This window comes from Eleutherodactylus coqui, chromosome 5 (genome assembly GCF_035609145.1).
Source record: "Eleutherodactylus coqui strain aEleCoq1 chromosome 5, aEleCoq1.hap1, whole genome shotgun sequence".
NCBI lineage: Eukaryota > Metazoa > Chordata > Amphibia > Anura > Eleutherodactylidae > Eleutherodactylus > Eleutherodactylus coqui.
Window position 1 is genome coordinate 215,175,927 of NC_089841.1, and position 26,243 is coordinate 215,202,169.

At 43.5% G+C, this 26,243-nt stretch overlaps 1 protein-coding gene across 3 annotated transcripts in view; it reads right to left on the reverse strand.

Moving 5' to 3' along the window:
* MAMDC2 (MAM domain containing 2) overlaps window positions 1-23,448 on the reverse strand; it is an 82,416-nt gene extending 58,968 nt beyond the window's left edge. For all 3 annotated transcript variants that reach the window (XM_066604186.1, XM_066604187.1, XM_066604188.1), the window contains exons 1-2: window positions 23,311-23,448; window positions 12,535-12,642 (exon numbers count right to left, since the gene is read on the reverse strand). In XM_066604186.1, the coding sequence (XP_066460283.1) occupies window positions 12,535-12,642; window positions 23,311-23,353 (151 nt within the window). In that variant the 5' untranslated portion in view covers window positions 23,354-23,448. The remainder of the gene's footprint in view (window positions 1-12,534; window positions 12,643-23,310) is intronic.
* Window positions 23,449-26,243: the final 2,795 nt, after the last annotated feature.

Here is a 26,243-nt window from a genome sequence, read left to right on the forward strand (position 1 = left end):
TCTATGCAAGTGATTTCGAACTTTGTATGGTATTAGTTTTTTTTTTATTATTTTGAAACACAAAGTACAGAGAAGCATCTTCAAAAGACCACCTTTTGGAAAAGACCGCCCGTTTATCCTGATTTCCTGTGATAGACTTTCACTTCCATCATATTCTGCGCACACTGACCATCCCATGTGATGGGACCACCCCTCTAGATGACTATTTCCAATAAAACTTCGGATGATCATCTCAAAGAAGTTTTCGTACATATAGAAAGTGTAATAATTGAATTTACAGTATTGAGTTTTCTTAACATGTTATCTAAAAACCTCTTTGACTATTATATGGTGCAGCTCAGATACCGTATTTAGTGAAATATTTCCTGAGAAGAGGCTTTCCTATTGTACCTAATGCAAATGTGAAACTCTATTAAAATGCTCCTCACATGAACTCAAACTTAGAGACACTGAAGTGCACATCAGGACTAGATTTCCGTATGAACTTTTATATGGTATTTGCATAGAAAGCTATCACAACATCTGTGCCACATTTGGTAGACACGTGTGAGGAAAATATAATGCAGCACTGCAATAAATAATCAGTTTAAATACAGCCCTAGACGATATTCAGGATATTCAGGGCCGTGGAATTCATGAAATGCTCTAATTTTGGTATCATTATTTTCTATTTGCTCACTTACTTGGCTGTAAAATAGTCTATGTATATAAATTATACATCACCCAGCCTGGCAATCCCTCTAAAAATCCTATGCAAGCAAGTAAGTATGCCCATATTTCTACTAAGAGACAACATTCTGAATGATACGGGGCATCTCAAATGGAACGGCAAAGCAAATTAGGGTGCAGAAATACCGCATTGTGATTTGACTTTCTTTTTATTAAGAAATAATCCTAAATATCTAAAGTACAGATTTAAAGGTTTTGCAATAAGGTTGCAAGTTTTCCCCTATCTATAGGATGGGGACAACTTGCTGATCGGTGGAGGTTTCACTGCTGAGACCTCCACTGATGTAAACATCAAGGGTCCCGTGTCCCCTATCTTCCTCACTGCAGGGACAAGGAGACTGGATGAAGTGCTGGTCATGCAAGCGCACCACTGTTCCATTCACTTTTAATGGGAGTGCCGAGCGGCAGTCACACGGGTATTTCCGTCAACCTCATTGAAATGAATGTGGCCAGTGCTCCCTTCATACTGACATCCTTGCGGTGAAAAGAAAATGACCCCCGCAGTGTCAGGGGAATGGGATGCAGGGGTCCCATTTTGCTGATCAGCGGCGGATCAGCATTGAGACCCCCACCAATAACTTGCAATCTTAATATGACCTCTTTAAAGTACACCTGCTATGAAAAAAGAAAAAGGATCAGGTAGTCATAAGGTCTAAAACTACTCTAGTGAGCACTCTGTGTGCCTTTACCATGCACAGCCCTACTGACAAATTCTGCATCTAATTAGAATCAATGTTAAGTATGGAGGTATTACAAAGGCAGCATATGGCAGCCTTATTTTGGCACTGAACACATGTGGGCAGTTTATGGCACTATTAGTGGTACAATGTGTGGCGCTATTATGTAATCACCATGTCACCATTTTTGACAAGAGGCACTGATATCTGGACAACTTATTTGCGCAATATTTTCCGTTTTGCAGATCCCCGGGGACAAAATATTATCACTGAAGAAGCTGCTCAATAAATGCGGTTTAGTCACCGAAACCCTTTATGTCAGGTAGAGTTCACCAGCGTTGAGTTCGGTGATTTGGTGCAGCTGCTCATTCCATTTGTGCATTGCACTCAGCTAATATAGTGTAGCAGGGAGATTCGGCTCCTGCACCTGGGATCATTTATCTAGTGTGAAGCTGTGGGCAGCCTGGCTGTCCATCAATATCCCTCTATGGAAGAAATGGTGATCAGACAGGGTGAATTGTATCCGGTTTCCTCCCACTCTTTTCCCTGACATCTATGTTTGGCTAGGCAACCATGTTTCCAGAGGAGTTGAAGGAAATCATTTAGCCAACAAGTAGTTTATGTATAATATTGGGGGTGTTATGGATAATCAAACATAAACTCTATACACACTGTGAACAGTAAATACATTTCCTAAATATGTTTACAGAAATGAATACATTTTGTTATTTAAATTAAATGTATTGTTATTTTTCACACTGTTTTCATTGCTGTTTTGTGATTAAAGAGCAGGAATTACAAACATTATGGTTTTCATGTAAACAAAGTTACAATCATACAATGTAACAGTACATGTAACCATTTACTGTCTGTGGTGCTGGGCCGTCCCTTACTTGAGTCAAGAATATCACAATATCTAGTGATGCCCAAGAAACCTGAAATGTGGATATTAAGAGAACCCCAGAATTTGGAGATGCCATAGTATCATGGCAAGGAAACAGGGTTTTCACCTCGCATCGCACTCTCCATAGACCTTGTTATAACAGAGAAGTAAGTGTGTATTTGTGTCCTTATTCTCAGCAGGACAATTAAGCTGCCCCAAGCTGAGAAGAATCCCTGAACCCTTTGCTCCTTGCTCTTGGCTGCCACTATCCAGTCCACCCCCATAAGAAAGAATAGCTTTTCCAAACATAGTTTTCTGGAAGGAGGTAGGAGTTGTTTCCAGACCTGTGGGATGGTTTTATTGGCTGTTGCAGTTAACATTTGGACGATTTTAATGTCATTATTGGGAATATTAACATTGTTTTGACTTATCCAATCGAAGATGTCCCAGGTGGAGGTAACTTTCACTTGGGGTGCTGGATACAAAGTCGTGTTTCCAAGAGGATTGAGTATATGAGCAGTCCCACAGGGACAGCTTCTATCTCACCGCATTTGAAACATTGTGAAATACTGTAGAGCCCCATTCTGTGACTTTGTTGGGCTGTGAGATATGCCTTGTAGACTACTTTGAGAAGCATTGCAGTGTATTTGGCATGGGAAAGAAGTTATATGAGTGTTTAATGGATGATAGAATTATATTTGCATAACTAGACATCTCTGCACTGGCTGTAGCCTACATACATTTCTTAGTGCAGGGAGTATTTGTTGACTGCTAACAAAATTTTTGAAAGCGTAAGACATCACATACCCACAGCCAAGCAGTGTGCGCAGAGTCTGTATGGAGGCATGCAAAGTCCCTGGACCCCTCCATACCAAGGAGATGAGGGCATATTGTGTACCACTGGTTCTTCCGTATGGCTCTATATTATAGAGGTATTCTAATCTGAAAGCAATAATTCTGGGGAGGAATGTCTAGGAAATACAACATCTAATGAAACTCCACAGCTTTCTTACTGTGTGATTCCACAAGAGCAAATGCAGTCAGTGGCATATAGTATGGCCCCATACATTTCTATAAATGCTGTATTATGGCTCCATACAACTTGGATGTTGTAGAGTGCCATAACATTATTATGTTCCTGAAACCTAATCAATTCTAACATATTACAGTGTAAAGTATTACTGCGGTTGAGACTTATGATGGTGAGCAATGACCAATAAAGCTCATCAACATCCAAACAGTTGTTCTTACTTTACCAAAAAGTTATTTTAATGGACATTTGGACGATGGTTTGAGGAATGTGATTTATGGTTAGATATATTTCATTTCTGAAAGTTTTATGCCGATAATAATTCACTCTGTAAACCTGTCAGTTTACGAGCCAAAAACATGTGCTGATAATGGAATATATGGAATTTAAGAAGCCGTAAGAGAAAAGCTGACATTGTCAACAAAAACAGATGGCAATTAAACTGCAAGGCTCTGCTAGTTCAGCTTTAGAATAATGATAGAACATACATAATACTATGGAATGTAATTCTTGGCTTCAACAATCTTCAACAGTTCATTAAGCATGGCATACATTATCATAGCAAAGGCTAGCATTTTGCCAGTATATAATGATGTACTCACCAAGGGTTCTAGATCCTAGGGTTAAGGAGTTATCAGCTATATCCCTTTGGCTGCATTCCCACGAACGTATATCGGCTCAGTTTTCACGCCAAGCCGATATACGTCGTCCTCATGTGCAGGGGGGGGGAGGATGGAAGAGCCAGGAGCAGGAACTGAGCTCCCGCCCCCTCTCTGCCTCCTCTCCGCCCCTCTGCACTATTTGCAATGAAACGAGGCGGGGCAGGGCGGGGCTAAGGTCTGCAAAATTAGCCCCGCCCCCCATTCCGCCTCTCCCCATTGCAAATAGTGCAGAGGGGTGGAAAGGAGGCAGAGAAGGGACGGGAGCTCAGTTCCTGCTCCTAGCTCTTCCATCCTACCCCCACCCTGCAGATGAGGACGACGTATATCGGCTCGGCGTGAAAACCGAGCCGATATACGTTCGTGGGAATGCAGCCCACAAAGGTGTTTTCCAGCACTATCCTGAGGACAGGTTATCAATAGTTGATTAGCGGTGTCCGCTATACAGGATTCCCACTGATTAGCTGATTGAAGTGACAGCAGCACTACTGTTAGTTCAGCCCATCCCTAGTATTGTAAAGCAGCTGTGTGCGGTACTGTAGCCCAGTTTCAATCACTTGCATGGGACTGAGTTGCTGTCAGACTACAAGCCTGAGAAGAGACCGCATTGCTTACCCAATCGCCACAGCTTCTTCAATCAGCTGATCAATGGAGATCCCGAACAGCTGATCTCGCCAATCAACTATTGATGACTTATCCTGTGGATAGATCATTAATACAATAGTCCTGGAAAACCCTATTAATTTAAACTGGACATAAATTAGTGATTTTAAACTGCAGGGTGAAGAATGACTAGTTGTTCATAGTTGATCTGCTTAGAATGTCATTGGACAACAATGCTATTTATTTTGATGGCAGAAGGCAGAGAGATCACTGCATAGGGCACTGATTAGGCTGATTAAATGAAAACTGATGCGGTAACGCCAACAGTGGCACATGCTTACTGGCGCCAATATGTTGTTCTTTATGGCAGATTTCTTAGGCTGTGTTCACATCTACGTCTGAGGCTCTATTAGGACTTTTTACAGGAAGAATGTCACTGCATGCAGTGCTATTTTTCCCATCAACACGACAGACACCATTGCAGAACCCAACAGACCCCATCATGAATCACTGAGGTCCATCAGTCACTGCCGGTATTCGTCATGTAACAGATCTGGCACTGCAGTGTGTTTTCCACTTGTGACCAGAACTTTAAATATGACAATGCCTGCATTTAAGAAGTCACAAAAAATATCCAACATGCTAGATCCAGTTTTTGACCTAATATCTAAAATATCTACCTAATATGCGCATCTGATATGATCTTATGATCAATCAGCTAAATCTGATTGACTACTAGATTTACTAGGGTATGGCCAATTTTAACTCCTTAATGACACAGCCCCTTTTTCTTTTTCCATTTTCGCTTTTTCCTCCCCCCTTCAAAAAATTTGTAACTCCTTTATTTATCCATTGACATCGCTGTATGAGGGCTTGTTTTTTGCGGGACAAGTTGTATTTTTTTAATGGTGCTATTTAATGTTCCATATAATGTACTGAAAAACTTTTAAAAAAAATTCTAAGTGGAGTAAAATGAAAAAGAACCCGACATTTCGGCATCTTTTAGTGCGTCTTGTTTCTACGGCTCACAAACGTCAACAGAAGCAACATGATAACTTTATTCTATGGGTCGGTACGATTACTACGATACCAAACTTGTATAGGTTTTTTCTTACTATACTACTCTTTATTTTTCAAAGACATTTAATTTTTTTCAATTATTTTCTGCCGTCATTTTGTGCGCGCAATAACTTTCTTATTTTTCCGTCGATGTAGTTGAGTAAGGGCTCATTTTTTGTGGGATGTCCTGTAGTTTCCGCTAGTATCAATTTTGAGTATATACGACTTTTTGATCACTTTTTATTGCATTTTTTTTGGCAGACAGGGTAACTAAAAAAAGTGCATTTCTGGCGTTCTTTATTTTTTTTTCGGACGACGTATACCGTGCAGGAAAAATAATGCACTACTTTGATAGATCAGACTTTTACAGACGCGGCGATACCAAATACATATTTTATTTTAGAATTTAGAATTTTTAATAATAGATATGGCAAAAGGGGGGTGATTTAAACTTTTATAGCTTTTTTTTTACAATTAAAAAAACTGTATTGATTTTTTTTTAACTTTACTTTGAAGTCCCCCTGGGGGACTTTAACAAGCGATGCTTTGATCGCTCCTGCAGTATGACGTAATGCTATAGCATTACGTCATACTGCAATTTAACAGGCAGTCTATCAAGCCACCCCACGGGGATGGCTTGATAGGCAGTCTGGTAAGGCAGCCCTGGGGCCTTTCATTAGGCCCCTGGCTGCCATAACACCTGCACGGCTCCCCCGATCTCACCGCGGGGGGGCCGTGTGGGACCCCCGAACGATTGACAACGGCATTTAAATGGTTAAAAGCCGCGATCGGCCGAACGGCCGATAGCAGCTATTGCCCGCGGGTGTCAGCTGTTATAAACAGCTGACGCCCGCACTGTATGAAGAGAGGTTGCCATGCAACCTCTAGTCATACATATCCCGCCGCTCCATCACGTACCGGTACGTCATGGAGCAGGAAGGGGTTAAGGACATTAGGGAGAGAGGAAGGAAGCTTGAGACACAGTAAGTAGTGACACAATCAAACAAAATTGTGTTTTTGCTGCTGAAATACACTCAGCCAAACTTCAGATCTCACAGTAGGGTGGAATATAAATTTTAGCCATATTGCTGTATAGTAACACTATGGCTTCCTGCACACAGGCGGGTCGGACCCCGCATGCGGGATTCCCGCAGCAGAGTTCGACCCAGTGCCTGGCAGGTGACCCCACCTTACCTGTCCGACGGCTTCTGCACATTCTGCGGATGTGCCGGGCGGCACTCCGTTGTGGATGCGCAGTAACCACTAGTGCTGGGGGTGACGCGTATCCTGCGATACTTCCAGAGTGCTCACTGCGGAAGTGCCACAGGACGGACAGCTTCCATTGACTTAAATGTAAGCCGGCTGCGTGTAGCCTGCACAAAATCGCAATAGATTTCCACTCGTGAAGATGAAATGGGGTTTTGCTATTGAATACTATGAGCTGTATTTGCTGCGGAGTCCAGAGGCGGACGTCCACCATGGACTCTGTAATGCAAATATGACCCCATGTGCAGGAGGCCTAAGACAACTTAATAACATTTATCATCACTGTTTTGGGGGCCTAAACACTTTCTCAACATATCTACGTTATCCATAAACAATATGCATTAGCAGTTTTACGCAGTAATTTTGTGGTTGCGACTAAGAGAATCTGCACAATATTAATTAGCCTCCCTCTCCCACAACTCACAGAGTAGCTACCAATAGCAAGTCATCAAGTTTGCACTAGTTCATTTTCCCCCAAATTGTCTCTCTGACACTTGCTATAGTAATTGGTGGTCAGATGAGATTACAGACTCCATCTATGTCATCATCTAACACGTATGACATAATACATTTAAAGAATGACAACAGGATTCACATTGATTGACCTTTCAAAGGCACTTGCTTTCATATATGAGGTCTAGTATGTACAGTGCTAGAAAAAGTAAATGAAACCTTTGCATTTACCTGGATCTTTGCATTGGTTACTAATAAAATGTGGTCTGACTGTTAAGGCTGAATGCCCATGGCCGGGTCAGATTCTGACTGTGAGGTCTCGCAGTGGAATCAGACCCTGTCCCCTGGCAGTGACCCCCGCGTACCTGTCAGGTTGTCTTCTATCTGCTCTGCAGATGTTTTTTTTGTAGGGTTTTTCAGCTCCATGCATAACACGTCTTCTAAAAAGTGTTTGCACGGTTGCATGGGTAACATAAGCAATTTTTTTATGAGAAGAACCGATCTATCAGCAACCAGGTTTTGTGAGCCTTTATGCAATGGGCAAAGCATATGTGAAACCCATATCATCTCCTTGACCAAAACATCCTGTGCCAATTAGCCCTTGGAGAAGTCATTAACACAGAGGTTCACTTACTTTTTCTCCCCGCGCTGTGGATGTTTAATAAGAGAATTGAACTGTACAAATGTTTGTCTGTTATTAGTTTAGTTAGATTGTGTTTGTTTATAATTGTAAGTTGGCTAACAATGAGATTGTATTTTATTAGTAATCAATGTAGGTAATTTCAGAGGGTTCACTTACTTTTTCTTGCAATTGTATTTAGGAATCAAAAAATCTGCTTACGTTTGTACTACTTTTAATGTGATAAATTGCTCCTGTAATATAAGTTATGGTGGGTCTGACAAACTTTGTTTCCATTTCAAAGGGAACTTTTCCTAGTTTTTCCACAAAGAAAAACTGTCTACTGGGAAGTAATGTGTGGAAAAAGATTAAGACAGACTTTATTAGACTACTGTAAAATAAAATTACCTTTATGTGAAACTGACTGAGTTTTACACTCACTGCACAGAGCCATTGTTTAGAGAAGGGGAATATATTTAAAGGGAACCTGTAGCACCATAAACTAAATAATGTTGCTGTTAGGGGTGGTGACGGGGAGAAGGGTGATGGATCTTTTATACTCACCCGCTCCCTGGTTCCTGTGCCGTTAGGCCAGCTTCTGACAGGCATGGTTATACAGCCGGGAAAAGATAGGACCTGACCATGTGTTCAGTACGTGAGGGGAAGATTGGGCAGCCGCTGTCTTCCCACCTCTTTTTTCGAACTCCTGCGCTCTGGCGCAGAGTTTAAACTGCTGGCGAGGGAGAGAAATGGTCCCACATTCGGGCACAGCTACACACCGTACTGCCGAACGTAGTTGCACCCACAGCAGTGTAAATCCGCCCTCACCCTCTGAAGATTGTAGACTTGTATGGGAAAGCAGCAGATTTTCCTGCGCTGCATGACTTCAGAAATCTCCCCCTTAGGCCACTCTCACACGGCCAAGAAAATTACGGAAGATTTGTGCATTGTGAGACACACAAGTTTCCCACAAATATGAACGCCATTCTTTTGAATAAGGGCATACACATGAGTGAAAAAAAATTTAAAAAATCGCAAAATGTCCTATCTTTGGCCGTTACCTTGGAACGTATCGCGCATTGTTTTCAATGGGGCCGGCAAAAGCATCATACAGCATGTAAGGTGCACACGAGTGCAATGCGAGGTTTCCCACTGAAAACGCCCGTATATAATTAGCCTTACTTTTCAAAAACAATTCTGCAACAGTCACGTAGCTTTCCTTCATTGCTTGGGATTCCCTTCATCTCAGTGGGGATGGAGGGATTCCCCTGCAAGGGAGCTGGAGGGATTTCCCCTTAGTGGGGAGATGGAGGGATATCCCCTTAGCGGAGAGATGGAGGGATATCCCCTTAGCGGGGAGAGAGGTGTTTCCCTGCGAGAGGGCTGAAGAGAATGAAGAAATACCTCCATCTCCCCGGCAGGGAAAACCCTCTTTCCCCGCTGTGGGGAAATCCTTCTGGCTCTGCGGGGATAAAGGGAACATCCAGGATGTTCTCTCATCCCCACGGGGACTAACAGGAGTGTACGGTGGGACATTTAAAAGATGCTTCTGGGTTTAGTGGCGTGGCAGCACTCCCTCTCCCCTCTATCTCCCATAGGAGTCTATGGACACTCCTGTGCATCGCACACCAAAGATAGGCCAGGTCCTATCTTTTCACCCAGCTAGGAATTTCTGTCGCTGATATCCTTTCTTTTTATGTGCGAGTTTTTTGCGCAGCTAAAATTCCCCTATCTGAATGTTTCCATAAGAAACCATTGGTTGTATTAGTCGCAATTTTTTTGCGCATGTTTATTAGCTGCATGAATTCACCTGTGTGAAAGAGCCCTAAATATGCACAGATGCATGCATTAACACCCATCGGGCTAATATGCAGCGCAAATCCACATGTAAATCAGCTGATTGGGCACCTGCTGTCAGCGCTGCTACAATCAGGGGTACGGAGCGGAAGCTGCAGCTCCGATCCCTATGTAATGATCGGTGCTTGTAACTGCAGACGCAGCTCTCATTGATTTTAATAAAAGCTGCACCTGCAGTCACAAGTGCCGGCCACCACAAATAGGTCGGAGCTGCAGCTTCTGCTTTGTGCCCTGTGTGTAACAGCAATGACAGCAGGCGCCTGATTAGATGATCAGCCAAGGTCCTGAGTGGCGGACCCCAGATGATCAACTATCAATGAACTATCCTTAGAATACGTCATTGAGTATTTTCCTGGAAAAACCCCTTTACGCTGTTACTGCAAATTTCTACATGATTCGCTTAATAAATCCCACCCCATTATTGCGATCACCATCCATGGGAAATCCCCAAGGATGTGAGTCGTTTTCATGTGAAAACAGCCTTGCATCACTTCGGAAAAGAATGGGCGGTGCCATGTGGGATCACGCAGAAAGATAGAACATGCTTTCTTTCCCGCATAGCATCGCGGTGCCATGCGGGAAAACATTGCAGCCTGTTCTATCTTGTGTTAAGCCAGCCTTAAAAAAAATCACTCAGATAGGCCGCCTGCAGACGGGTGGAAATTCCGCGGCAGGATTCCCCACAGAATTTCCACCCATACACACCTACATAGGATTGCATTACAATACGCAATCCTATGCAGACGGCCGCGGTTTGTCTGCGCGAAATCCCATGCAGCAAACAAACCGCGGTATGCTCTAATTCTGTGCGGGGCTCGGAGAGCCCAGCACAGAGACGTCACTCACCGGCCGCCAGCTCCGGTCTGCGCATGCGTCGGCTGCCCGGCACATGAAAGAGCGGGAGTTGCGGGAGCGGGTGAGTTCCGCGCTGCTCTCTGCAGGCGCTCGGGTCAGGTTTGGCTGTGAGAATTCTCGCAGCCGGATTCGACCCGGTCGTCCACAGGCAGCAATAGTTTATTAAATAATAAAATATTGCTAAATAGTGTCTGGTGAGTAAGGAGTTAAAATGCTCCAGTTATGAAATGGTTAAGAAAAATGAGTGTAGATCCCTCTGCACAGATATATCCATGTGTGGATGTGAAGTCATAAGGCTTTCTTCTTTAATTACAACAGGCGATGGAAAATTCAACGACACGGGAAACAAATGAGTAGATGGGAATCCCCTTCTTCAGGAACAGTTGCTGAATCAGAACCGCAAGGAGGGGATTATATAACCAGAATTGTTTCTTCATTCTGACAACCCAACGCTGAAAACTATTATCTAATAATCCAGTAACTTCAGGCATTACACAGAGATGGGGACAGCGGGGGAATCTGCCATATATACACTGCATGCCCTACAGCTGTCTGTGAGAACAGACGAAAACGGACAGTGGTCCCTGTGAAAACCTCCTATGAATCGCCTAGTATGAGTCCGTGTGCTGTCCGTAGAATACACAGAAAGGACCTGGACCGAAAATATGGCTGTGTGACTAGGTCCTAAAGGAGAGTGAGACTAAGGCCGGATTCAGACGACCGTATCTGCACGCATTTTTGGCTCGTGGAAAAATCCTGCCACAATACACGGAGAATAGACGTCAATGGGTTCATTCTCATTTCTATTTTTTTCTCTTGGGGGAAAAAAATAGGACCTTCCCTATGTTGTTTGCATTTGCGCACCAAAGATCCCCATGGAAGTCTGCGGGAGGTGCACAAATGCGCATCTATATACGCACGCGTATACTCTACACAAACCCGTGCACACTGGCACCTCCTTTAGCTTAATAGCCATTTAAATCAGGGCAGGAGAGATTCCCCCACTCATGTGAACTAGCAGTGACCGCTCAAGAATGCACAGTATTGTGCGCAAAGTACTCTTGTTCACTGTGCAAAAAAATTGTGCAGCAGCACCCGCATTGCAAAAGTTGCCCTAAAAAAAAGTTTAATGGGCAGGAAATGGAACAAAGTTTTAAAGAAGTAAGACAGTACTCATCATTTAGATGTCCCTTCAAGCCAGTGCAGCTACTCTGGTCCCCATCGCTTCAGTCCTGGAAGCTTTTTTCAGCGGTTGTTGTCCATTGTTCACATGACCACTGCAGCCAATCATGTGACTACGGAGGCCAGTGTTTGGCTGCAGCAGTCATGAGGACAATAAAAGGTACATGATCACTGCTTGAACTTTCGGGACTGGATTGGTGGAGACCAGAATGGCTGCAATGGACCTGGACATCTGACTGGTAAGATTAACTGCGACCGCACCCTCTGCACCCTCTGCACCCTCTGCACCCTGGATCGAAGTTCAGTTGCATAGAACTATGGGAAGTCCAGGCGCTGTGGCTATAATATGGATGTTCGAATGTATATGAATTACAGCAGTCTGAAGTGACTATCGCCTTGTGAATATCTTGACCTGAAGAATATAAGTATGATTTCTAAGTCTCACCAAGACAAACCCTTCTTGTGTCCGCACACTCATTCAGTCCCGTCTACCTTAGAACATTCTGGATCATAGGGTGGAAATTCCCAAGTGGGGGACACCCCTCTATGGTATCAGTAGGTCCTAATAGGTCCTAAGGACAGGCTCTGCCTTTATGAGAGAACCCATGTAATTGGGAGAAATGACGGGAAAGATAACAGTAAGTTGACGGCATTTACATTACCTTCCGTATTTACAATCCATGGGAGAAACGCATAGCCGGATTTGTAGGCACATGTGCTATTTTTAAAAGTGCAGGATCCATCAGAGACAATGGCTCCCTCAGCGAGACCTGCCAACGACAAGGGAAAAAATATGGTTTTATGATGTGAATTACAGTGATGTCAAAGAATGCATCCCAAGAAAAGCCATATGCCAATACATTCTACCAGTGGTTGTGCTGCCATAGCAAAGCAAGTAGTGATACCGAAGAACAGGACTTTAGTCACCAGACTTTTCTTTTTAAAATCTTTTTTTTTTAAATAATTTATTGTACATTTTAGGCAAAACAAATCAACCAAATGAGGTGAACAGGGTGTTTATTATTTGACATATCAGCTCATAAGATGGTTCATTAATGGGAGTGTATATTAGGCTGCTTTCACACATGCAGTGGGGGGTTCCGTTTTCCTGCTCCATTTGGTGAGCAGGAAAGGGGAATCTCCTGGCCGAACTGGTCCGTATTATGAAGGAACCGAACAGCGCCAAACAATCCCCATTGACTATAATGGGGTCAGTTTGGTTTCCGCTCAGCTGCCCGGCATTTTACTGCATGCAGCATTATTTTTTCTAGTATTTTGTGCCGGATCTGCAACGGAACGTCCGAACGGATGTGAAGGCAGCCTTTTTAGTTAGACATAAGTTCCAAAGTCTCAGAACAAAACAAGACATCCCGTGTGGAAAGCCAGACTTGTGTTGCAGTCATCTCAGCAAATAAACAAAGTACTTTTCAAAAGGAGATCCCTAAAAATGTTCTTGATTAGAGCTTGAGAAAAACCCAAAAACCAGATGGCCAACGCACCAAGACATTTAACTCCATGGTTTATTCATGTCTTCATTGGCAAACCACTATTGCAAGGTACTTGTTCCTCATGTATATAAATGAAGCAGTTTAGTCATACAGTGAAGAAAGAGGTCATTTTTTAAAGGGGCACTAACTTTTCAGGCAACTTCTGCTGGTCTGCTAGCTTGTGTTAATCTAATCATTTCTGTAATATACTTGCATTAAAAATGTTGTTGTTTTACCACTGTAAATCACATTTGAAGTGGCTTCCACTAGGGGGTCTCTCTTCCGGCTTCTCTGCAATGCACTCTCTGTCTTTATGTACAGAGCTTCTATAGTAGCAACAGGGACATTTCCACAGCAACAGAGGGAGGAGCTATCTTCACAGGTGGCTCCCCTCCACTTAGAGTCTGCAGGCTGACAGATCTGCAGACACTGCAATAACAATCTCTACAGTCTCTATCTCTGCTATTACAGCATGTGAATGTGTGTCTGTTTGTGTGCATGCACACATTACACACACATTATAGTGGGTTTACTTACCATTTGGCCAGAATGTCTCTAAATGTCTGATTGTCACAGGATATCAGAGGGGTGGGCATTCAGATGCTGCCTCCATGCTGATTAGACCAGAGCCAGGGCAATGCAGCATGGGAAGTAAGGGTAAGGGAGTCAGGGCAGTGAACTACTGGTAGAATGCTAGGCTTGCTATATGCTGCCTCCTTGAAAGTGGACTACAAACAGCAAAGCAACAGAAAAATGGGTAAGACCACCTGAAAACCAGAACTTACAGACATGAAACGGTGCAAACAGCAGCAAATGAGAAGGTAAGGAAGGTAAGGAGAATCTGGTGTATTTTGTTGAAAACTCAGGTACTCTATCATAAAAGCTATTATTTTCCAGTTTCTTGAATGCAAGAAGCAGATTGTTCCCAATTTATCAAATACTATGTCACAGATCCTAAAATATCACAAAAACACGATGTGTAAAAAAAGACTCAAAGGACTGAAAGCACAATTTCTAATAAAACAAAGAGTTAACCCCTTTCTATATGTCCTCAGCAAAGTGGTTCTTTTACTTTTTCATTTGCTAGTTATTTCGATGGGTAATTAATAGAGATGAACGAGCACCCAAATGCTCGGGTCCTCGTTATTCGAGTCGAGCTTTTCCTAAAGTTTGAGAGCTCTATTCGAGTAGCGAATCCCATTGATTTTAATGGGAGACTCGAGCATTTTTGTATGGGGCCCGCCGGTTGCTGAGCTTTTTTTTTTTCCTGAGTTCATTCTCTCTCTCTCTCTCTCTCCTTTACCAATCCAGCCACAAACTACCGTTGACGTGCGCAGCATTGTAGCGGGGAGGGGTAAAATCTGACACGTTAGCGGCAGGGAGGGGCCAAAACTGGGGCAGGGTTGAACACGGTGTGATGCTCGCTCGAGTAGCAAGCACCATCGAGTATGCTAATACTCGAACGAGCATCAAGCTCGGAAGAGTACATTCGCTCAACTCTAGTAATTAACTGTCACATCAGATTTGTTACCTCTCCAACATGTTTATGTAAAACAATTATCTAAAATATTATCAGAGTGTCGGATGGAAACAAAATTTAAACCTCTACCAAAAATAGGTTTAAAAGGTCACAGCACTTTGTAATAAGTTGTGTTTAGGTGATTTACCTAAAATGTTGCTTTTGTGCTGAGCACTAAGGATATCCTTCTTTCTAATTTGCTGTCAAATACCTGCTGTCATGTGAAGTCTATCTTTTATAACATAGATGAGGACCTATAACATTGAAGTAGAGAAGGGGGATAACACATGCTGCCCATATAAGTTTATAAAGAAGGGAGGGGAGAAGGAGGAAAGAGAAGAGACTTGAAGGAGAGACTTACACAGACCAGACATGTTGCAGTAACTAACTGGTAAAGGATTTACAGCTACTGAAATCACATTTACACTGCTCAGTACTTTTCTAGTGTCCTCCATGGTGCCACTATAGAGTTAGTAATTTAAATCTGCTGTTTTCTCCATGTGCAGTCAGACATTTATTTTGTTTCGAACGTTTGGAAATATGATTTGTATTCTCTCGGATTACAGGGTACATATGGTGACAGTTTTGGTTGGCGTCAGCAGTGGGTAGTTTTCATTTTTCTATATATATTTTAATTTTATTCTGTAATTTTTCCAAACTTCTTTTTGTAACTATTTCTTTTAACATCTATGTCCCCCATGATGTAATATAAGACCTCTGGGGGTCATTCACATTGACATTTCTTTTAAAGTTCACATTTTTTCACTGTAACTAGGGCATCCATAGGTACCCCAGTTACAAGGTAAAACATCCCACTGGTGTGACAGTAGTCACTAACAGAGAAGATCTGGGTCTGCTAAGACTCTGCAGCTCTGTTGTGGCAGGGAGCACCCAGTGGTCACTTGATGACCTGATCGATTAGCAGAAGTGACACTTGTAGTTTCTCTATTCTCTACATAGCGCTCATTGACTGCTATGTAGCCTGCAAGAGAGAAGACAGATGCTGTTAAAAACCACTTCTGCTTTCTCCTCCGGGTCCTCGGCCGTCACTAACAGTTAAAGACTTGACCTGCTCCTGCTTTATTGCAGGAGCTTTAATGTCACGCCATATTTTTTACTATCAGCCACGTTTAAAGCCTAGGACCAAGTACCATAAATTTACAGTGCTTGGTCCGTATTGGGTTAAAGAAAAGTCAAACTGAAATTTCAAGATTATTCTGTCCTTAAAAACATAATCCTATTCATCTGGTGGTTGATGTGTCATTTCCATAAATTCCAGACCTGTTAAATAATGTAGGAGATGTTCTATGCTTCATAAGCTGTGTCATTCTACAAAATAGGAAAACAGACCTAATTCCATACCTTATCATGTTTCATCATCACATTGATTAATAAGGTCAGTTTACGCTACAGATTTCCCTGCAGCACGTGGATGAGATTTCTTGAAAGCTCATCCACGTGGCTCGTACTGTAAAATATTGCAAACTTTCCCTAGGCAAAACTGCACCAATTACATTAGCTGGATATGCACCGTTATGGCTCAGTCACACGAGCGGAGATCCGCATGTAGTTCCGCGTGGAAAAAAAAGCCCCGCAGGTGCGGACGAAAATCCGCACCTGCCAAAGAAAGAACATATGGGTGGCAATGGACGTGGTCATGTGGATTTTCGGCCGCACGCGGTGCGGACGTTTTTCCGTGCAGAGATACACGCGGGTCGCTGCTCGTGTGACCGAGCCCTTAGTGGCGAGTGGTTGCTGAAAGTATAGACCCCCCTAAACTGAGTGTTTTTTTTGTTGAGAGATTACGGTTTTCTGTTGCAGCATAAGAATACAATATATTTGCTGTTACAACCCCTCTTTGCAGGGTCGGTTATAGAGAAAACGTGGCCCTGGGCAAAATTAGAAATGGGGCCCGAAATACTGAAATATTGCATTAACAACATAGTCATATCGGAGATGTTCAGGAGGTGGCGTGCAGAGTGCTGAAGTGCTGAACTCTAGTACTTCCTGGGGTGTTGCTCGGGTTTTAGAAAAAAAATATTTATGTACATATGTAGTTATCAAATAGCAGGACTAAATATTACCACCATACAGTGATTAAATATGACCTCCATACTGATGTTACCAATGACCGATATTACCAATAATACCCCCACACAATGCCCACTATTAGTTTTGGAGAAACTTGCAATTTATTAAGTAGCAGCCAGACACAGAAGTAATCCTGCATATTCATGAGCTGCAGCTAGCCACACCCACCCCACCCTCCAGCCAATGATGTCCCACCTATGTTCTGATAGTAATACTCACTATATAGTAGCACGAATAATGGGCATTGTGTGGTGGTGTTATTGATAACATCAGTCATTGTTTTGTTCAAGAGGGTGGGGTGGGTGTACATAGTAAAAATGTACCCCCTCCCCCCCCCCCCCCAAATTAGAGCAATTTCTTTTTTTTTTTTTTATGTACTTAAACTTAAAAAATGTTAAAATCTTAAAAAGTTTTTCCACACATTATATGGTACAATAAATGACACACAAAAACAAGCCTTCGCAGAGCCATGTCAATGGAAACAGTAAAAAAGTATTGCTCTTGAAAGGTGGGGACAAAGAAACAAAGAAAAATATCTGGTCCTGAAGGGTTTAAGGGTTATTCAATGCAAACATTCCATGGTCACTGAGCCCTGCAGCAGGTATAGCACTACAGCAGGGCTGTGGGGGGAACACATTACACGGAGCCCACTGAGGAATTCTAAACAGATGACAGTTTAGGGGCCTACTGCAGTGACAGGAAGAAGGCATTACACTGTCTGTCATTTGTAAGTCCATGTTAGTGGTATGAAGGAACCTTGGGCCCTCCTAGTTACGGACCTAACAGTTGCAACCCCTATTGCTATTCCACTGCTCAGGGAGGGTGCCTCAATCTGTCTGTACACTTGCACATTGGCAAGCCCAGTCAGTGCCTCAGATTGCCTGGGGCCCCTGGACAATTGTCCAGCTTGCCCCCTCCTAACGTTGGCTCTGCCTCTTTGGATACCCTATTAGAAAATATAGATGTAATGAGGAAGTCCTCTATTTCAGACTTCCGCCTAGTAGCCACAGAGGAAAGATGCTCAGTTAGAGCTGCTCACTTGGGATCTATCAAGAGGATTTCATGTGAAGTGGAGGAGGTATTGCAAGTTGCCTGCACTACTTCACCTTGACTGCAGCTACACAACAGTCACTTTTTGGTGCAGCTGTCCTAGCCACTATCATTGTATACAGGCAGTGAAGCATTTTTCATATTCTCCTGATGGCTCAGAGCCATTCATACTTGGAAGGCTGAGAATTACTCAATAGCATAAAACCACCCACCCACATCATTCCATGTAATAAAAAGCTACTGTGTGTAATGTGAGCTTTTACCAGCTTGCTATCATTGTGTCTTGGATCAGCTAATTTAATAGATAGCCACATAGTCTATAGCAAACCAGCAGATACACTGATACGGATATGCCTTGCTATGACCGCACCTGCTGTACATTGCTCCAACTGTGTTATCCTCTTACTGTAAATTCCATGCCAAATTACATGCCTTTCATAGGACAACTGTTGTGGTTTCTTGGGACTTTAAACAGCAGCTAGTTATCAATCAGCTCACATTACTAAAAGTAGAGATGGTTCTATCTGGGTTCAGCAGGCAGCACGCTGCTCCTGGCTGCAAACTCAGTTGGCCAGGTAGACTACGCAGTGTGAATGCATCTCTATCTATTTGCAGGGTCTCAACTGTCCTGAGCTGGATGGATTCCCTCACAGCATTGATAACAGTGCTGAAAATCCTATGGTAGCACCTCCACCATTACGCCAAACTAAAAGCCCATAGCTGGCCATCGATCATAGGGCTGAGATCCTCAAGCTCCAACAAGTATGTTCTAAGGGAGCCAACCGAATGGCATACAGGGAATGGCTGACAACTTTTAGCCTGGGGGAAAGCAGACCGCACTGGCCCATAAGTAGCAGCCTAAGGGTATGTTCACATGGTGGAAAGAGTAAAGGACTGATACAAGTGCTCTTTTTTGGCTTCAAAATCTACATTAAAAAATCTGACCAAAAACTGCAAGCCTCCTCATGGCCCCCACTAAGGCCTCCGTCACACAGGCGTTTGCAGAAATGCAGCGTTGTCATGCATTTTTTTCAACGCTTTGGCTACGTTTTCAGCACAGCTGAAAACGCAGCCAAGGATGCTGAAAAAAAAATCAATACTCACCTAGCTGGTGCTGTCTCGGCCCCTGCGCTGTTCTCTGGAGCTCCCGGCACTAGTCATTGCTGACAGAGGATCTTTTGCTAGTGACGGGGTTTGAAGATCCTGCCTCCAGCAAGAGATTGCTCTGATTGACTGAGCCCACTGAGTGTCAGCAGGCTCAGCTAATCGCAGCCAGCTCTGGATGCACCAATCACAGCCATTCATTGAATGGCTGTGATTGGTGCATGAAGCGCCGGCTCTAATTGGTTCAGGAGCGACGGCTCCGCCAATCAGTGCAATCTTTCGCTGGGAAGCGGGGATTTCAATCCCCGTCACCAGCAACCGATGCTTTGTCGGCTTGACAAGTGCCAGGCAGACTGCCTGGAGCTCCAAAGAATAGTGGCGGGGAGCTCGACGGCGCCAGCTAGGCAAGTATTTCTTTTTTTTTAGGCAGTGCAGCTAGCGCTTGCATTTAGCGCTGCCAAAAACATGGTACCAAGTTGTGCCATGTTTTCAGCAGCACTGAAACCGCTGCCCATTCATTTCAATGGGTGACGCAGGGCTGAAATGGCCAAAGATAGAACATGCATCGCTGTCAAAGCGTAGCATTTAGAGATGAGCGCGCATACTCGCTAAGGGCCTGCCCGCTCGAGAGAAAAGTTTCGGCTGCCGGCACAGGGGAAGCGGTGAGTAGCGGCAGTCAGCAGGGGGGAGCAGAGGGGGAGAGAGATCTCCCCTCCGTTCCTCCCCGCTCTCCCCCGCAGCTCTCTGCCCGCCGCTGGCAGCCGAACCTTTTCTCTCGAGCGGGCAGGTACTCACTAAGGGCAATGCTCGCTCGAGCAATTGCCCTTAGCGAGTATGTTCGCTCATCACTAGTAAGGTTGAAGATGCTGCATTTTGACACTTGTGTGAGCAGCCCCATTGAAATGAATGAGAGCATTGTACAGCGTTTAGCGCAGTGCTGAAAAGGCAGCACTAAACGCTGTACAAAAATGTCTGTGTGATGGAAGCCTTATAAAGTCTGACGCTTTTTTATGACAGGTCAAAAGAATGTGAGAACGTAAAAGTCATTTTTAAGGGGTAGTCTAGTTGGAAACTATTGATCAGCAGATCTGCAGGATAGTCCATCAATAGTCGATCACAGGGGGTCTGCTGCTGATCAGCTGTTTTCCAGGCCAGCATGCTTGTGCACTGAGCTGAATCCTGCAGGAAGCAGAGAGCTTTGTTCTAACTGTAGTGGCCAGGTTTGATAATGCAAGCCAGGTAGCCATTGAAAAGATTAGGAACTTTGCCTGTAATACCAAGCCTGGCCACTGAAGTTGGAACGGAGCTGTCTGCTTCCTGCAGAAATTAGCTCACTGCACAAGCACATTGGCACTGTGAACAGCTGATCGGCGGGGGCCATGGGAAGCAAAATTCTGCTAATCTACTATTAATGGCCTATCAATAGTTTGCAACTGGACAACTGGACATCCCCTTTAAGCCTCAATATAGCAGAGATTATGACATTCTGGAAATTTAGCAAAATGCTAACTAAGCTTCATTGAGCAATAGATTAATACTGTAATAATAAAATGTCCTTAAACGCTATTCCAAGAGCAGGCAAACTGTTCTGTACTCAAAGTGCAGATAATATACTGTTTGGCCACTATGTTTAATAATACATCAGTAACAGTTTTTGAAGTGTAGCAGTAGAAGAAATGCTCTGGTTTGTTACAGTACATTGTATCTATCACAACCTTGTATTGTAACGAGCCATGCCCCCATGTGAGCATTGCAGTGAACAATTCCATTCAGTGCAAACAGAGAATTGTGAGGAAGCCTTGTAAAATGTATATCAGAAATCTGCAGAACTTGTCATTACACACTGCATAAACTTTAGTTGCTGAAACCAGAAACCCCTTTTGAACTACAGTGTGTCCAAATTTTTATATATCAGTTCCCTCTCTCATAACTGTAGTATTTAAAGGGCGCCTGTCTTCTCCCTAAAGCACCATGAACTAACTTATGGTGCCGTTAGGACAGGCACCATGGGAACCAGGAAGCCCCATAAGGTACTTTACGGTGCTTTAGGTTGGTGACTGGTTCCCTTTAAAAGGGTTTTCCAGCTCTAACAATTGATGACCTGTTCTCAAAATAGGTCCTCAATAGCTGATTGTCAGACATCTGTCACTCGGGACCGCATTGATCAGCTGTTCCCCGAACCATTCTCATTGACGTGGATGGAAGCTGTGCCTGCAATACCATGAAAATTGCATGACATGAGACAAGTGGGCTGTAGAGAGAGGCATCTACAAGATTGTCTAACGTGTCGACTAACAGTTCGACAGGATGTACACTACATTGGGCCCCATGTGGTGCAGAGTGTTAAGGTAGCAAAAATGCAGTCTCGCTCACGACCTGTAGGTAGCCGACTCAAGGTTGACTCAGCCTTCCATCCTTCGGAGGTTAGTAAAATGAGTACCCAGCTTGCTGGGAGTTAAAAGATGACTGGGGAAGGCAATGGCAACCCCCCTCCCCCCCCTGTCATGTGTGCGTCACCTTAGGAGTCAGTCATGTGCTTACAGCAGGGGGTTTTACCTACCTACACTACAAATATTAAATTACAAGGCATAGTGCGAGGATGCCCTGTTTGCAGTTCTTGATGACCCCAAACTAGTTAATATAGAGGTCAATGGAAATTGCAAGCAAAGGCTACAATTGATTGTCAACCATGCATTATAATAGAAACATACACAACTTCTGCACAACTTTCATCCAACTCTTCTGCTGGGTAATGTTATGCAGAAGCAGACATCTATCTCTATAAGTTGGCAAGGACTAGAGGCAGCAAGGTTTGTCTGCTAGAGTACCCAGTCGTCCAAGTCGGAGAACTTCACAGTTTACAGTTCAAGTCTACTGTAACATTGGAGTGACACAGTATCAGAGTAGGGGTGAGTTTTCATAATTGTCTGATTGATTGATTTCCTGTAGAGACTACAACTGCAAAAAATGCAACCAGTAGATAGATATATGATAGATAGATAGATAGATAGATAGATAGATAGATAGATATATGATAGATAGATAGATATGAGAGAGAGATAGATAGATACCGCGTTTTTCCGAAAATAAGACAGTGTCTTATATTAATTTTTGTTCAAAAAGGTTTAACTTTTTTTACATGTATAGCTGCCTGGACACTATTTAAATTGACTTTTTTAATTAACTGTTAGCAGGGCTTAATTTTGGAGTAGGGCTTATATTTCAAGCATCCTCAAAAAGCCTGAAAAATCATTTTGCATCCTCAAAAATTCTGGAAAATCATGCTATGTTTTATTTTCAGGGAAACAGGGTAGATAGATAGATAGATAGATAGATAGATAGATAGATAGATAGATTACTGTGCAAATGTGGGCAGGTGTGGAAAAAATGCTGCAAAGTAAGAATTTATTTTTGAAAATAGAAGACATCTGATTGACCCCAAATTTCTTCTGCAGCAGGAGAACAACCCCAAATATCCAGCCAATGTCATTAACAACTATCTTCAGCATAAAGAAAATCAAGGCGTCCTGGAAATGATGTTATGGCTCCACAGAACCCGGATCTCATCATCATCCAGTCTGTCTGGGATTACATGAAGAGACGGATGGATTTGAGCAAGCCGACATCAACAAAATGTTTGGAACACACTCTCTGCCGAGTTCCTTCAAAAACTGTGTGCAAGTGTACCTAGAAAACTTGATGCTGTTCTGAAGACAAAAGGGCGATCACACCAAATAGTGATTTGAATTCGATTTCTCTTTTGTTCATATACTTTGCATTTCGTTACAAAAAAACTATTAACACTTCTATTTTTGAAAGCATTCTTACTTTGCAGCATTTTTTTCCACACCTGCCTAAAACTTTTGCACAGTATTATAGACAGATAGATAGATGACAGTCAGACATGTGTATTTGAATAAATATTGGCCATCCCCATAATAGGAAACATATAACAGCTGGCAGGCAGATATCCATGATTATGTATGTGGTTTGTCTGCTGTCTCGGTTGGACCCCTCAGCACCTCTGGTCTCCCAGCAGTTGTACACGGGTCACATGCTCCTCCTGGCTCTCACCTCTGGGGAGCAGCAGCACATCCTGCTATTGAATGGCACTTCACCTCATGTGCCAGTCATGTTAGCTCCTTCCTAAACTTCTCACACATCAGACCCCCGGGTGCAGCACTTACCAGTCACACACAGCAGCAGGACAGGAAGGCAGAGCAGCGGCATATTCTCCTTGGCTGAGCTGCAGGTACCACTGAGACCACCTTCTCCAGAGGTCTGCACTCACAGCCTCTAGGATGGGCTGAGGATGTGGAGGCGGGATGGGGGAAGGTGGGGAGTGAACTGACAAAGACAAAGATTACAGAGGAGGGAGGAAACCCATGCTGCTCCTGACAACTTCCAGACATACAGACAGCAGGCACAACGTGTAAACTGCTGCACAGCATGTGAGGGGCAGTGCTGGCACATAGCAGGCGGCGGCGACACAGACATGTCCTGTACTCACATCCTATACTTTGTACAGCAGCTCTATGAGGGTCGGTGGAGCACAATGGTTACTGACAGTACTGGACCTTTGCAGAAGAGGATGGTGATGCTTTGCAATTAATAAAAACACTATACTGTATGACATGGGTTATAGTATACCTTCATATGATATAGTCCTCATATAATAGTCAAATACCAGTTCTACACAGTGATAGTGATTACAGTGCAGTTACCTCCAGTGATCACAGATGGCACTGTGGTTGGCACAGTCTGTTTTTTTTTTTGGTTTTTTTAATCTATCTGGGCCCAGACCATAATAAACACATATTTCATTCATGACTTTTCACTTCATAAGATCTTCATCCTACCACTGCACCCTCCTTTCAGTGTCCCCTACACAAAAATATTGTCTCTTTTTGTCCTCCATACAGTAATAATCCATTGTGTCCCAGTACTAGTGCCTTTTTAATGCCCCACAGTAATAATTTCCCATTGTAGATAACCCCATGTGTCCCCCACACACTATTAGGACCCTTTCATGCCCCTACAAAGTGTTAGGTTACCCTTGTACCCTCACAAAGTGTTAGGGTCCGCAGAGCTGACACAATGATCCCCTCTGTGCCTGCCACAAGATTTTATGATCCCCTGTGCCCCCAGAAAGTGTTAGTGTCCTCCTATACCCCCACAAAATCTTAGGATCCTGCAAAGTAATTGAACACCCCTACACACACACACCACAATTCCGGTCAGTCCATCAGTGGCACGAATTTCTTCATTGACTTTCATGCCTGAGCAGCGCCAGCCCAACTCCTCCCCAAAGCCCCCGCAGCGTCTGTGAGAGAGGGAGAGTTGGCGTAGGAGTTGGGCTGGCGCTGCTCAGGCAAGAACATCAGTGAAAAAGTTTCTGCTGTTGCCGGACTGGCAGGAATTGCGGTGCAAGTCCTAAGAGGGGCCCTGTGATGGCTGCTACATTGGCGAAGGGAACTTTTGGGTCCCCCTGGCTTAGGGGCCTGGTCTCAAGTATGACCCCCTACAGCTATGTCACAGGGTTCAGAATAAGGAAGCACACTGTGCATAGGGTAGTCTGAAAAGGGACAGGGAATAGGACGAAATATTAAAAAGGAACCGAAAGATGGCGGAATGATGGTTTGTTTTTCATTTTACTCCACTTTTAATTTTTTTTAAGTTTTTCAGTACATTATATGGTACGTTAAATAGTACCATTGGAAAATACAACTTGTCTCGCAAAAAACAAGCCCACATACAGCGACATCGATGGGTAAATAAAGGAGTTAGAATTTTTTAAAGGGGGGAGGAAAAAACGAAAATGGAAAAAAAGGGGCACGTTCATAAAGGGTTAAACAAACAGAAGATTAACATAGTGAACCTATACTATTTAACTAGTGCATGAAAAAATATGCAGCATGTCCTATTTTGGTGTGTATTACGCACCACAATAGACCACTAAAGTAAATGGGCTGGTGGAAATATACAGTGAATACGCAGGAAACCTGTATGTACAATATATGGTACCATTGAGTGCTCACTCAAAAGGCGATTGGAAATTGGAGGAAACAGGAAGAGGTCCGGCAGACAAAAGGCCCCTACAAAGTCAGATGAGAAGTCTTTCAGTGTCAACAGTTTCTGTGATCAGCGCCTCACAGCACAAAAAATGAACAAGTTTCCATTTCAAGTGTGAATAAAAAACTTCTATCTGCAGGTCTGACAGGAAGAGTATCAGTAAGAAAGCCACTGCTAAGGCCACCCTCACACAGGCAATTTTATCCAGCGTTTAGCACGGCGTTTTCAGAGTTTAAGGGCTTATTTACACGATTGTATATCAGCCGGCGTTTTCACAGACGGCTGATATATGTTTCCATATAAGCAGTTCCCTCGTTCCTTCCCCCTCACCGCCTCTCTGTCTCTCTCCTCCACTCCGGCGTTTGCAATAGGAGGGGGTGGGGCGGGGCAGAGATAAGCTCCGCTCTGTCCCGCCCACTCCCATTGCTGGCTATGGACAAGGGGCGGGAGCTTAGCTCTGCCCCCGTCCCGTCCACTCCCATTGCAAACTGCTCGGAGGAGAGGAGAGAAGCAGAGAGCCAGTGAGTGGGAGGGAATGGGGGGACTGCTCAAATGGAAGCGTATATCGGCGTGAAAATGCTGTCCGATATACGCTTGTGTAAATAAGCCCGAAGGAGAAAAGAAAAAGCTGGTAGGGTTCAAAGAATGGAATGGCCTGCACAGTCTCCAGAGTTAAACCCCATTGAGCTTGTATTGGATGAACTGGACAAAAGGGTGAAAGCAAAGCAATCTACAAGTGCAGCACATTTGTGGGAACTTCTGCAACAACGTTGAGAAGAAATTTCTGAACAATATCTGAATGCAATTGTAGAAAGAATGCCTCGATTGTATAAAGCTGTTATCAACTAGAGGTAGAGCTACGTTGAAGAGTCATCAATCTTAATTTGTTAATTTGTTCAATGCTTTCATTTCAAAGTAGATTTGAGATATTAAACTATGTAAATATCAATAAAAAACTGGAAAAATTGAGGTTTTCCAAAATTTTGAACAGGTCAAGCAACAGCATTTAGGCACACAATACAACAGTAGTCAATAGTGGCAAAGCTAA